General features: G+C 41.3%; 1 protein-coding gene across 1 annotated transcript in view; it reads right to left on the bottom strand.

Moving 5' to 3' along the window:
- Positions 1-15,497, bottom strand: part of LOC121539410 (unconventional myosin-VI-like) — a 97,522-nt gene that overhangs the window by 63,762 nt on the left and 18,263 nt on the right. The window contains exons 3-10 of the mRNA XM_041847890.1: positions 12,310-12,379; positions 11,923-11,996; positions 11,430-11,559; positions 11,157-11,262; positions 7,024-7,079; positions 6,824-6,921; positions 6,458-6,622; positions 4,727-4,807 (exon numbers count right to left, since the gene is read on the bottom strand). Coding sequence (XP_041703824.1) covers positions 4,727-4,807; positions 6,458-6,622; positions 6,824-6,921; positions 7,024-7,079; positions 11,157-11,262; positions 11,430-11,559; positions 11,923-11,996; positions 12,310-12,379 — 780 coding nt within the window. The remainder of the gene's footprint in view (positions 1-4,726; positions 4,808-6,457; positions 6,623-6,823; positions 6,922-7,023; positions 7,080-11,156; positions 11,263-11,429; positions 11,560-11,922; positions 11,997-12,309; positions 12,380-15,497) is intronic.

Here is a 15,497-nt window from a genome sequence, read left to right as displayed (position 1 = left end):
AGGCAAAAGTGATAACTAAGTGGCTCGGGGAACAAAACATTGAAAGTTTGGGTCCATGGCCAGGAAACTCCCCAGACCTTAATCCCATTGAGAACTTGTGGTCAATCCTCAAGAGGCGGGTGAACAAACAAAAACCCACAAATTCTGACAAACTCCAAGCATTGATTATGCAAGAATGGGCTGCCATCAGTCAGGATGTGGCCCAGAAGTAAATTGACAGCATGCCAGAGCAGATTGCAGAGGTCTTGAAAAAGAAGGGTCAACACTGCAAATATTGACTCTTTGCATAAACTTAATGTAATTGACAATAAAAGCCTTTGACACTTATGGAATGCTTGTAATTATACTTCAGTATACCATAGTAACATCTAAAAATATCTAAAAACACTGAAGCAGCAAACTTTGTGAAGACCAATACTTGTGTCATTCTCAAAACTTTTGACCACGACTGTACACAATCCATGTCTCGATTGTCTTAAGGCTTAAAAATCCTTCTTTAACCGGTCTCCTCCCCTTCATCTACACTGATTGAAGTGGATTTAACAAGTGACGTCAATAAGGGATCCTAGCCTTCACCTGGATTCACCTAGTCAGTCTGTCATGGAAAGAGCAAGTGTTCCTAATGTTTTGTACACTCAGTGTACCATACATATTGGTATGTACACTACCAGTCAAAGGTTTGGACACACCTACTCATTCAAGGGTTTTTCTTTATTTTTAAAATCTTTTACATTGTAGATTAATAGTGAAGACATCAAAACTATGAAAAAACACATATGGAATCATGTAGTAACCAAAAAAGTGTTAAAATATATTTTATATTTGAGATCCTTCAAATAGCCACCCTTTGCCTTGATGACAGCGTTGCACACTCTTGGCATTCTCTCAACCAGCTTCATGAGGTAGTCACCTGGAATGCATTTCAATTAACAGGTGTGCCTTCTTTAAAGTTAATTTGTGGAATTTCTTTCCTTCTTAATACGTTTGAGCCAATCAGTTGTGTTGTGACAAGGTAGGGGGGTATACAGAAGATAGCCCTATTTGGTAAAAGACCAAGTCCGTATTGTGGCAAGAACAGCTGAAATAAGCGAAGAGAAACGGCAGTCCTTCATTACTTTAAAGACATGAAGATCAGTCAATAGGAAACATTTCAAGAACTTTGAAAGTTTCTGCAAGTGCAGTCGCAAAAACCATCAAGCGCTATGATGAAACTGGCTCTCATGAGGACCGCCACAGGAATGGAAGACCCAGAGTTACTTCTGCTGCAGAGGATAAGTTAATTAGAGTTACCAGCCTCAGAAATTGCAGCCCAAATAAATGCTTCACAGAGTTCAAGTTACAGACACATCAACATCAACTGTTCAGAGGAGTCTGCGTGAATCAGGCCTTCATGGTCGAATTGCTGCAAAGAAACCACTACTAAAGGACACCAATAAGAAGAGACCTGCTTGGGCCAAGAAACACGAGCAATGGACATTAGGACATGACTCCCGAGTGGTGCAGTGGTATAAGGCACTGCATCGCAGTGCTCGCTGTGCCACTAAAGATCCTGGTTCGAATCCAGGCTCTGTCGTAGCCGGCCGCGACCGGGAGACCCATGGAGCGGCGCACAATTCGTCCAGGGTAGGGGAGGGAATGGCCGGCAGGGATGTAGCTCAGTTGGTAGAGCATGGCGTTTGCAACGCCAGGGTTGTGGGTTCGATTCCCACGGGGGGCCAGTATGTAAAATAAAAATAATATGGCACTCACTAACTGTAAGTCGCTCTGGATAAGAGCATCTGCTAAATGACTAAAATGTAAATGTAAATGTAATATGTCCTTTGGTCAGGAGTCCAAATTGGAGATTTTTGGTTCCAACCACCGTGTCTTTGTGAGATGCGGTGTGGGTGAACGGATGATCTCTGCATGTGTATTTCCCACCGTAAAGCATGGAGGAGGAGGTGTTATGGTGTTGGGATGCTATGCTGGTGACACTGTCTGTGATTTATTTAGAATTCAAGGCACAATTAACCAGCATGGCTACCACAGCATTCTGCAGCGATACGCCATCCCATCTGGTTTGGGCTTAGGTGGGACTATCATTTGTTTTTCAACAGGACAATGACCCAACACACTTCCAGGCTGTGTAAGGGCTATTTGACCAAGAAGGAGAGTGATGGAGTGCTGCATCAGATGACCTGGCTTCCACAATCCCCCGACCTCAACCCAACTTAGATGGTTTGGGATGAGTCAGACGGCAGAGTGAAGGAAAAGCAGCCAACAGGTGCTCAGCATATGTGGGAACTCCTTCAAGACTGTTGGAAAAGCATTCCAGGTGAAGCTGGTTGAGAGAATGCCAAGAGTGTGCAAAACTGTCATCAAGGCAAAGGGTGGCTATTTGAAGAATATCAAATATAAAATATATTTTTATTTGTTTAACACTTTCTTGGTTACTACATGATTCCATATGTGTTATTTTATAGTTTTGATGTCTTCACTATTATTCTACAATGTAAAAAAATAGTACAAATAAAGAAAAACCCTTGAATGAGTAGGTGTGTCCAAACTTTTGACAGGTACTGTATATATATGGGCTTGTTTTGGAGAGTAATTCAGTTCTGTTTTAGAATTCAACTGGGTAGGTTCCTTGAGCCAGGTACACCCCCAGCCTGTAAGAGCTATAGAAGCTACAGGGTAAGCCCGTTTTAAGCTTTTTGCAGTTTATTTTGTTTGAGAAGTAATTCTATTGTCTACCTGTTTGTCTTGTAAATATTCATCGGTGGCTATCACTATTGAACACCTTCGGCCTCCTTCTGAATATCTGCCCTTAAGACCGTATCTCTACGTTACCTACCTCACACTGGCATAGCATCAAATACTCCCTCTCACCCTTTAATATCAGAAATTACAAATCCACCACTGACAGATATAAGCAGAGGCATAGAAAAGTACAGTGGATTTGTGATTTCTGGTTTGAAGGAGGGCTGGCAGACTTCAAAGCAGAAAACAGAGGCACACCAAAGCGAATGTCACAGTATTATGTTGTTCAATACTATTACACCAAGGATTTTCCTGCTATTGAAATCCTTGGGCGGGCCGCCTAAGTGATTTTTCGGGACACTTAAGTCCAAATAGTCACCAAAAATATATATTCAGGATGGAAAAACACTTTCAGTGTAAACTTAAGACTAAAACCAGATAAAGTATGTAGAAAAGGTAATGGAGCTATATATTTTATAAATAATATAATCTTTCAGAACAAGCCATCACCAAAATAAAAGCTAGACAGTCGGGGAGAATTGAACATTTCTAAAATAACGAATTTAGCAGTATTGATTTTGTTATTATGTTTGAGCAAAAGAACACAGCATTAGCCATGGCAAAATGCATAGAATTGCAGAAAATTAGCTTTAAAACTGCAACATTTTCTCTCAGCTCCATGGAAGAATAATAGATTTGCAGGACATTTTCAGTTTTAAAGCTAATGTCCTGCAATTCTAGACATTTTGCCATGGAGCTGAGAGAAATTGTTTCAGTTAAAGCTATTTCTCTCAGCGCCATGGAGAAATGTGTAGAATTGCAGGAAATTGGCTTAAATATGTAATAATTCTGTGCCCCCTGCCACATCCCTTGCCACGCCCATCTCCTAAGCCCCTTTTTGATACAGGAAAACCCCTGTAAACTACCGTGAGATTTTGGTTATTGAATTTCAACTGACCTGTCATAAGTGTGTATCTGTAACAATGTCTCTTTAGGCTGATAATACACTACACTGTGACATTCTGAACCTGATAGAAGCTAGACAAAAAAAAGAAATAGCCAAGCCCCATCCATGCACACTGATAAAGAAACATGCTCGGTATAAGGTCCTGTTTGCACTCCAATCCCATGCATGTGAAGCTGAGTCTCTCCCCACCTTATTATCCTGCATTACATTGACCCGAGGCAGGGCAAAGAGACGCACAACAAGCTTGATTAGTAACACCCCAAGTGTTATGAGATCATTGCTCTCTCAACACACTGAATAGAAGCTGTGAAAAGGTACACTTGGTTAATTGTCAAAATGGTAGAGACATAGGCCTGTTTGATTTTGTCTATACAGGAATATAACAATTCACACATAGCCTACAAGAGATCGGCGGGACTTTCACCTGTGCCAAGGTTTCTATCTATTTTCCTTTTTTGTGCACAATAAATGTTTTATCAGCAAACAATTATACATGTTCCTACTTCACACAGTGAGCAGTCACATTTATGTATTGGCAATACACCCGAGGAACAAAAATGGTGCGTTAACAACTAAATTAATTACACATTTCCAGCATTGGCAAAATTTCACATCTTACATACCGTAATTTATCAAAAACACAGACCTCAACTCATTCTGAAACAAAACAAATTGTCATTTGATTTGGATTTTTTTTAGCCCAATATATCTGCAATAATTTATACTTAGAGTTTTCTCTCATGTCAATGTTTAGTGAGCATACAGTATAATAACGTTTTGCACCGCAAGTTGTTTATTTCTAAAGACAAATCCTGATACAGTTTTGCATGAATACCTGTACCAATAACTCAATACATTTATATGACTAAATAAATGACTACTCAGTCCTTAAAGTTCATATTCAAATTAAATTCAAAGCCACTTGTGACCAGGAGGATTTGGAATAAATCAAGCACTACCAGCTGTGAAGGCCTTCACTGGTCAGAGAGGTAAAACAGAATAGGCTGAAAGGTACCATACCTCAGGACTCTTGCGATTCTGCATGATCTGTTTGTCTGTGTCCTTGCTGGCAAAGTATCTGGTGCATCCTCGGTTCAAATACTTCGAAGACAAAAGAGAACACACACAAACAATTAGCATTCAAGAAATAACCTAAGTGTAGACAAACCGTATAAGCTAAACTATGTTGGATATGTTTATGATCGAGAGATATAGACGTCGGCAGAAGATATGACTAGAATGAGACTGACGACGGCGACTTGGAACAAGAGACTAACAGTGGCTTATGTGCAAAGTGAATGAGGTAGCATTATTGATAACACTGCTTTTACATTGCAGGTCTGGTTGTGAAAATACAGTATCCTATCCTCAGCCAATATCTCTGTTCTCTCAACTCCAGTATTGATGCTAATAAATAACTTGTATAATTTAGTATTTAATACATTTTGTAGGGTTACAATGAATGCAAGAAAAGTGGCATTGCTTTTAGCCATGTTCCAAGATTAACTATCTATTATGTAAATGTGGCTTCACAGTTGGCTTGGTTTTAATTGCATTGGAATTAATTGCCTCTGTTGATGTGACTGTCTCCGTGGAGACTCGATATAATCATACTGTGAAAAATACCCAAAACAACAACTATAGTTGTTGAAGCATTGTTATAGCGTTGTTTAGAGCGCAGGTGAAATGAACCAAGGAATTTAGCTAATCCCCTAACACCTTTAGTGTGTTAGTTCTAGAACACACACCGATCGTACTTCTATTCCATCACAAATCCCACATTCACCAACGTGCGCTTAGTTACACTCGGGGCACAGCCAAAACAGAGAAATGCCTAACAAATACTAAGTATGTGCAGAATCTCTCCACTTTCAAACACAAGTAACAGACTTTAGTTCATTAGATATAGCACACATGACATCTAGTGGTCATGTAGAGAATAGCGTAACTCCTGTCCAGACGTAGGCCTGTAACTGGTTCAGTTGAGAACATCGTGGAAAGCCTTTGTTGTCTAGGACTACTTTTACATTACTTGGCAGCAAGATTATGGAAAAATGAAGAAGGCACAGTGATGACGAAACGTTGGTGGTTTATCCAATAAATTACTGGGAGCTTGTATATAGTGTGCAACTTATTATTTTTATAGCATACAGTTGACTCGCCGTCAGTCAGCACCTCTACCAACTGTTTTGGGGTGTGCGTCAGCTCATGCTTTTTAGTGGAAGATGCCCAACTAAAATAGAAAAGACAATGGAAAATGTCCACCAATGACACGACTGACGATTCAATTGAGTTTTCCATTTACACAATTTACTTCATGGTGGAAAAATTTGGCAGGAGGATCTGTGTTGCTTCATTAGGCAGGGAGAGGGACAGACGACCATTAGGCAGGGAGAGGGACAGTTGACCTCCCCCTCTCAAAGAACACAGTCAGGCATGGGGGACAGGGCTATTTGCAGCTTTCTTTCAAAGGACTCAGCCATCCATTCTCTCAACTTGGTATGCAAAGACTTGACACTCTCTGGAAACACCCTTCAGTGATACACAGGTCCTCTATATGGTCCTCTGTAGCTCAGCCGGTAGAGCACGGCGCTTGTAACGCCAAGGTAGTGGGTTCGATCCCCGGGACCACCCATACACAAAAAAAATTATGCACGCATGACTGTAAGTCGCTTTGGATAAAAGCGTCTGCTAAATGGCATATTATTATTATTATAGGTTGCGCTCTGTGTATGCATGTGTGAGACTGACCCTGAAGCTGTCAGGGGAGTCAAGGTGCAGCTTCTGTCTGATGTCCTCAGAGGCTCCAGCACACAGCCTGTAGAAGATGTGGTAGTTCCTCTCCTCTTTACTCTGCATGCAGATCCTTGACTTCTCCAGCAGGTAGTGGGACACAAAGCCACCTACCACATTATTCTGTTACACACACACACACACACACACACACACACACACACACACAGGTGCAGGATGCATACACACAGAACATTTGGGCCGATGAAGCAACAATGAAACAGACCAATACACTGAAATGCCTTACGTACATAGAATTTTACCAAAATACTGAAATTCCTTATCATGACGAAATTGTATTCGCCACAGAAAATGATGGCTAACCTTTTCATTGAAGTGGATTTCCACAAATTTCCCAAAACGACTGCTGTTGTTATTCCTGACTGTCTTGGCGTTTCCAAAGGCCTCAAGCAGGGGGTTTGCTGAAATTCACAGGCACAAAATAAGTATTTGAGATCTCTTCAACTATAGATGGCCTAAGTATGATTAGGAAGTTATTAGTGAAGTTATATGTTAAATCCTACCCTCAACAATTCTCTCATCAATATCTTCACCGGTGCCGTATGACGTTGTTAAATATCTATGGGATGAAAGTCAGATGAAGACTAACAACGATGCTATATTATATTAAGTTCATCTTTGGACATGAGGTATACTACAGAAACCATGGCTTATGCATTGACGACCAATGTCATTATACACAACACAAGTTTGGTTAAAGATAGACTCAACTAGATGACATCACAAAGAACAGCACTGCTTCTCTCACACAGTCACACACATTATTATGTGCATGTGCTCTTCATGCTGTTTCAAAGTGGTAGCTACGAGACTAGGGCTGTTATGGTGACCCTATTACCGCCACACTGGATGTCATGATTCATGACCACAGTCAAATTCCACCGGAACGTTGAGGCACATTCATCTCCTCCTATGCGCACTGTAGGCTACATTAATAGCTCTGATACGTTGGTAGTACCCAACTAGCTAACAACCGTCAGGTCGCTAATGGCCTGGTACTCAGCACTCCATTGTCGCTCTAATCACTCTGACATCAATGCAAATGCAATCGAAAATCACATCAAACAATCATATCAAAACAGTATTATGCTTTTGAAATTCACCGTTAGGCTACATTGTTTGACCTCACTGTGATCAATCAACTTGAAGAAAGAAGTGCTACTTCAGGTTGAAACTGAGTGGGAAAAAAGGTTGTGGTGGATCTTATTTCGATTCCAAACACAACGAAAATGGAGAGCTTTTTCTAAAGGTGATTATTAATTCAAAACATTTAAGACGCCGCATACAACCAGACCCATATTAGCGCTGATGCATACGCCTATAGCCCAAGCCCGAAAAAAAGCCTGAATTAAAATAAAGATTGTGCCATTATACAATACAAAGACTAATATCCTACCGCATATTACGCAATGCAGAAAAACATATTTAAGATGTCTTTGGTACATTTGGTCTAGCCTATACAGTGCATTCGGAAAGTATTCAGACCCCTTGACTTTTTCCACATTTTGTTACGTTACAGCCTTATTCCAAAATTGATTGTTTTTCCCCCCCTCATTAATCTACACACAATACCCCATAATGACAAAGCAAAAACAGGTTTTTAGAAATGTTTGCAAATGTATTAAAAATAGAAAATAAAGAAATATCACATTTACATAAGTATTCAGACCCTTTACTCAGTACTTTGTTGAAGCACCTTTGGCAGCAATTACAACCTTGACTCTTCTTGGGTATAACGCTATAAGCTCGGCACACCTGTATTTTGGGAGTTTCTCCCATTCTTGTCTGCAGATCCTCTCAAGCTCTGTCAGGTTGGATGGGGAGCGTCGCTGCACAGCTATTTTCAGATCTCTCCAGAGATGTTAGATTGGGTTAAAGTCCGGGCTCTGGCTGGGCCACTCAAAGACATTTAGAGACTTGTCCCAAAGCCACTCCTGCATTGTCTTGGCTGTGTGCTTAGGGTCGTTGTGCTGTTGGAAGGTGAAACTTTGCCACAGTCTGAGGTCCTAAAGTGCTCTGGAGCAGGTTTTCATCTAGGATCTCTCTGTACTTTGCTCCGTTCATCTTTGCCTCGATCCTGACTAGTCTCCCAGTCCGTACTGCTGAAAAACATCCCCACAGCATGATGCTGCCACGACCATGCTTCACCGATGGGATGGTGCCAGGTTTCCTCCAGACGTGACGCTTGGAATTCAGGCCAAAGAGTTATCAGACCAAATAATCTTGTTTCTCATGGTCTGAGAGTCCTTTAGGTTCCTTTTGGCAAATGCCAAGCGGGCTGTCATGTGCCTTTTACTGAGGAGTGGCTTCCGTCTGGCCACTCTACCGTAAAGGCCTAATTGATGGAGTGCTGCAGAGATGGTTGTCCTTCTGGAAGGTTCTCCCATCTCCACAGAGGAACTCTGGAGCTCTAACCAAGTGACCATAGGGTTTTTGGTCACCTCCCTGACCAAGGCCCTTCTCCCCCGATTGCTCAGTTTGGCCGGGCGGCCAGCTCTAGGAAGAGTCTTGGTGGTTCCAAACTTTTTCCATTCATGAATGATGGCGGCCACTGTGTTCTTGGGGACCTTCAATGCTGCAGACATCTTTTGGTACCCTTCCCCAGATCTGTGCCTCGACACAATCCTGTCTCGGAGCTCTACGGACAATTCCTTCGACCTCATGGCTTGGTTTTTGCTCTGACATGCACTGTCAACTGTGGGACCTTATATAGACAGGTCTGTGCCTTTCCAAATCATGTCCAATCAATTGAATTTACCACAGGTGGACTCCAATCAAGTTGTAGAAACATCAAGGATGATCAATGGACACAGGATGCACTTGAGCTCAATTTCGAGTATCATAGCAATGTTTTTTTGGGTAATACATTTGCAAACATTTCTAAAAACCTGTTTTTGATTTGTCATTATAGTATATTGTGTATAGATTGATGAGGACTTTTTTTATTTAATCAATTTTAGAATAAGGCTGTAACGTAACAAAATGTGGAAAAAGGGAAGGTGTCTGAATATTTTACGAATGCACTGTACTACAAAAATTAAACAAACTCAAGTAATCGCCTTTGAGTATGGACTGTATTATTATGCATACTGGATGGACTGGGTACCGTATGCTACGCTCCAAACTTTTATCCATGAGTCTGGGGGAGAGAGCCTATAAGGCCTAGGCGATGCTGTTGGTTCATTGACTGTGCAGGGCGGCTTACTGAGTAGGCTAGTTAGCCTACAATTATAGTGAATTTGTATTTGATTTTGAATAGTCTAGTAATAAGGCATTTTTTATATTTTCATAATTAATAGGCTGACATTCCATTTAGCTACAGACTATCTCACCATCGTGCAATTCCATCTCCTCCTCTCTCTCCTTCATTCCTTTCCTCGCTCGAGCGTGCAGAGAGGGGCTGTCAACAGTTTAATGACATTTGTTTCGTTGTGAAAACATGTTACTATCGATGTTCCCAAATAGATTTAACTTGGTGGCTGCAGGAACAGGGTTGGAGAGCCCATGGCATGCAGAGTTTGGGCAGAATATCACCTGTCGCGCAGTGAGAGGCTGGCTGCTCCTCAAACAGTGGTTGATGCGTGGAGTGAAATAAGTGTTCTTATAAGCCCAGACATTTCTATATGCAATCCTGTGTGAAAGCAGAGTTTTGATGGTTGCCACTAAAAAGAGGGTGGACCCCAGCTTTCTCAGCTGCTAATATTAAGCACATTGCTCCACTGTAAAACCGGAGTAGGCTACCCGACATGATTGAAAAAGGAACTGGGAAAGCGGCCTCCATTCACTATTCAAATACACATGTCTTCTTTCCCCTGCCCCTGTTCCTGCCCATTGGATAATGGCCCATTCTAAATCTAAATACATTTCACATATTAGTCAAGACAAGATTAAATTGAGAATAGTTTGATGGGTGAGAATATGATCACTTGAGAGAACAACAGCGTGTGCAGCCTGAGGCAAGCTTTTTTGCAACTTTTTCAAAAAATAAATATAGTCGCATCATGCAGCCCATATGTTTTGATTTCTAAGATATTCTAAGGTTTGTATCATTCACAACTAAAGTTGCCAAATAACTAAATCTAGCATATAGGACCTGTTTTAAATAGCCACTTCACTCGTTCGGGAATGGTAAAAATATCCATTCTATGTCATTCAGCTAAGATCAATTATATTCTTCTTACTACAAAATCATAATATAAAATAATGGAATGGGATTTATAAGCAGATCTTGTCTGCTAAATGAACTAGATAATGGATTTATTGTGAAAGTGTATGTTAAATATATATTTTTGTCTATATTTAAATGTAGATGTTCCAAAGGCGTGCATCAGCTGCTTGTATGTGTGGAGGCCTGGAGATGCTAAACATGTTTATGTTAATTAACGGTCAATTACAGTGAGACCGGCAGTCATTTGCATGACAGTTACCGGCTGAAAAAATTTCATGACCGCCACATCCCTATACAGGACCAGAACAGAGGAGAAGTTTAGCCTTGAGCTTAAGCGCTCTTAGTTGTTGCGGAAATTGACCCAGTGTTTACTTTGTGCATGCAACGTCATCTCGCTGAGTCTACCTTTAAGATTAGTATGATTGTCTGTAACAACTAACAAGATTATAGTGGTCCTTTAGGCCAGACCTGAGGACAAACTTGGTGTTTTCTGTCTTCCCAGCCCCAGATTCTCCAGACACTATGATGGACTGGCTCATCTTCAGGACCCTCATGTCCCGGTAGGCCTTGTCCGCTGAAAAACCACATCATCAATCATGTAATGGATATGATGCTTTGACAACACCTAGCCTTAATTCAAATGTTACTCAAATATAGCCATTGCTTTAAACACACTGTATTAATCTCCAGTAACCAGGCAGTATAGCAGCCATTGTTGTAATAAGAGATATGTGCTCTCACCGATGGCGTAGACGTGAGGTGGTAGAGTGCCCAGGGACCGGCCCCGATAAGACTTGATGGTCTCTGGAGCGTACAGTTTGGGGATGTCATAGTAAGGGTTCACCGCAATCAAGATGTTGGCCACATATGTCTGTGTTGCAAAAAGTCATTAAAAAAATAAGTTGTTACAAAAAAATAATCACATTAGATAGAGCAGTGGTTCTCAACCTTTTTCGGTTGCTGTACCACCAACTACATTTTGCTCTCCCTGGAGTAACCCTGAAGTACCCCCTCATGTGCATTTTACCAATCTATGGTCTCACGAGTCTTCTCAAGTACCCCTTGCGGATAGGCAAAGTACCCCAAGGGTCCTAGTTCCCCTAGTTGAGAACCACCAACATTTTCACAACTTGATGAGCAACTAGGCCTATGACCACCAGATGTCTCTCACAGGAAGAGAATGGTCCATCTTCGAGGCCTAGGATTAATGTACCATTGATCTGGAATGTCTTACATATATCTTGTCTTTACTATACCGCACTCGGACGTTGTTTAAGAGCGTGCCTTCATTCAGGTACATAAGAGAACCTGAAAGAGAGAATAAACAAAAGTCGCTTGTGAGGAAGCATTCTTTAAAAATGTCTGCGCATTAAGTTACATACACAAACATTAAGTCCATATCAACTTGAGGATAAAGGTAAGTTCTTTACATTTTAGTTATTTATCTGACACACTTATCCAGAGTGACTTACAGGAGCAATTACGGTTAAGTGCCTTGCTCAAGGGCACAGACAGATTTTTCACCTAGTTGGCTCAGGGATTCAAACCAACAACCTTTGAGTTACTGGCCCAACGCTCTTAACCGCTAGGCTACTAGGCTAAGTTGAGAGTGTGAACTTACAGTTGTCCTCCATATGTTTGTTGACATCTTCCTCAGCAGGGAACACTTGATTCATAGGAGCCAGAAAGGTCTGCAACATCAAAAGCACTTATTTTACTAACATTAACACCATCTAAACATTCTCATGAGAAGGCCTCCACCAGTTGTGGTGTATATGAAGAGCCTGTCCATTTACTAATGTCTCATAAGGGACTCCTGAAAATGTTCTACTTCAACCTGGAAAGGACTAAAATGTTTATATATTTCTTCATTAACATTGCATTAACATACTAACACAAATCAATGTTTGAGTGTTTGTTGTCAAGTTCATCAACTAAGTCTCTGATATTCTCCCAGTAGGCTACTATAGAGTCTGAGGTAATGGCAATACATTGAAAGGAACAAGCTGATTGTGAGAGAAACTCTATTATTCTCCCAGTACTATACAGAGTCTGAGGTAATGGCAAAACATTGAAAGGAACAAGCTGCTTGTGAGAGAAACTCTGTTATTCTCCCAGTACTATACAGAGTCTGAGGTAATGGCAAAACATTGAAAGGAACAAGCTGCTTGTGAGAGAAACTCTGTTATTCTCCCAGTACTATACAGAGTCTGAGGTAATGGCAAAACATTGAAAGGAACAAGCTGCTTGTGAGAGAAACTCTGTTATTCTCCCAGTACTATACAGAGTCTGAGGTAATGGCAAAACATTGAAAGGAACAAGCTGCTTGTGAGAGAAACTCTGTTATTCTCCCAGTACTATACAGAGTCTGAGGTAATGGCAAAACATTGAAAGGAACAAGCTGCTTGTGAGAGAAACAAGGGGAAGGACATGGCAGGCTGATAAATAATTTGGTGGGAGGGAAACAGGATATGAGCTGTGTGTGTGTGTGTGTGTGTGTGTCTGGCTAGTACTATGAGTTTAGATACGGCTCTGTACTGTTACTGTGGGAACCCAGCCGTGTGGATACCGCACATTATTTACAACACCCTATACACACTTTGACAGGCCTCAACACACACTCCTGCCCAGTTAATTGTATGAGCGCTACGAGTGTGTGTGTGTGTCCCACTGGCACAAACAGCACGTACGCGAAAATAATGAGCTTTGTGCGCCACGGCACCTAGCTGCCAGCCCCAACAAAAATGGGTGCAAAACTTCCTGCTAACAAGACATAGCCAGGATACTGCTCTGACAGAGAATCATGCTGGGCAGAGCTTTGGCTTTAATGAGCTCAGTGAAAGACGCTCAATGAGCCCCTGTATCCGTTAGTGACCGGTCCAGGGCCTGGAGCCGATGTCCGCGCCCCCACTGAAATATAATTAGCATAATAAAAAACATTCCCATAAAAATCTGTTAGTTTAAGCTAGAGATATCAGGTTTTTTGCATTGGAGGAGTCTCAATCCACCACATCTGTCAATGTCGCACTTCCGCATCTGTGGTGAAAGGTGACAGAGCGGTGTTTGTCAGACCATGAGACATCCCGAAAATCGGTATTCTCACAAAATTGTCTGTAGCGCCCGAACAGTTTGGCCTACAAGATATTATGACCCCTTTATGGAAAGATGAGACTCTCACGAACACGATTTGCTCTATGACCCCCACAAGCTTCTTGGGAGTCGTCTGAAGTCGGTACAGCCGATCTGCCAACTTCTGTCTGTAACGTCCGAACAGTTTGGGCTACACACTAATTCCTCTGTGGAGAGGTGAGACTCTCACGAATACGTACGTCAGTTATTTTTGCTCTAGGACGTCCACAGGCCTCACAAGACTCGTCTGAAGGTCCCCCAGTACCAGTTGAAAAAAATTAATGGAAGTATATATTATGGAGACTGTAAAAAATAAATACATTCCTGCTCTTTCTTATATCTCTCAGATACAGACACTCAGATTATTATTATTAGATTATTTGGGGGGGGGGGCTATCTGTTGTTCCATGAGGTGAATCTGATATTCAATGCGTTTGTATGGGCTAATAGCAGTAAGGCCAAATAAACATTTATTTTTTATACTTCAAGGGATCGTAAAATTCTAAATCAAACAGCAAAAATTATCCTTGGTATGACCTTCTTAAAACAATTCCATACAACTTAGCAGAATCACTCTGCTGTTAGCTTGCTATATACACAGGCTTTTGTTGTTGTGAATATCAAACTCATTCAGTGAAAGCAACGCACTGGGGAGTGACCTAAGGGCAACAGGTGGCTCTTTTTACTCTAATGATCTTTCCCTCCCGGTAACACAATCACCACACCTGCTGTTGCTGCTCACATGACTTATTGATTGCCTCTGTTAGTGACACTGGTACAGCGCTGGGCTGTTTTACATGCTCTCATATTTCTCAAGGCAAAGGGTGGCTACTTTGAAGAATCTAAAATCTAAAATACATTTTGATTTGTTTTACACTTTTTTGGTTACTACATGATTCCATATGTGTTATCTCATAGTTTTGATGTCTTCACTATTATTCTACAATGTAGAAAATAGTAAAAATAAAGAAAAACCCTTGAATGAGTAGGTGTGTCCAAACATTTGACTGGTACTGTACACTGAGGGGCAGTTTCGCGGACAAAGATTAAGCCTGATCCTAGACTAAATTCCACTTTTAAACTGGATTAACTGAAATTGCATTTCTCAGACATGGTTTAAAATAGTCTCAGACTTGCCCTAGTCTAGGACGATTAGAGTTAATCTAGATCTAAGTGAAGGCTTAAATTAAACCTGGCCAGAGGCAGGCTTAACTTCAGATTAAAGGATGTTGGCCCCCAGGTTGACCTTGGTAATGGAGGAAAATGGATTACCTGGACTATTTCAATGATGATCAAAGAGCACCACCAAGGACAGACAGAAGGGCAGTTATAGACAGGAGAAACCCACTGAATTATTTTGATTAAATCAATTTGTAGTTCTCCAACATAACTGCACGTTGGAAAGGTGCAACTCATGACTGAAGGATTTTCCAAAACTCCTCTGTGTGCTCAGCATGAAGGAGGACAACAGTGGAATCATACTTGGTGACAGTGGGTATGCACAGACCAACTTCATCTTCATGCAATAGGACCTGAGCAACAACAGTACAACCAAGCTCATATCCGCACCAGAGGTGTAGTGGAGTTGTTTCCAGTGTCTCAGAAACACACTGCGCATTCAACCAAGAAGATGCTGCGTTGTCATAATTTCAATAGCAGTGCTTCACAATTCCCTCAAAC

This window comes from Coregonus clupeaformis, chromosome 25 (genome assembly GCF_020615455.1).
Source record: "Coregonus clupeaformis isolate EN_2021a chromosome 25, ASM2061545v1, whole genome shotgun sequence".
Taxonomy (NCBI): Eukaryota; Metazoa; Chordata; class Actinopteri; order Salmoniformes; family Salmonidae; genus Coregonus; species Coregonus clupeaformis.
Note: the sequence above shows the minus strand (reverse complement) of the source record. Positions and strands in the feature narration are given on the sequence as shown.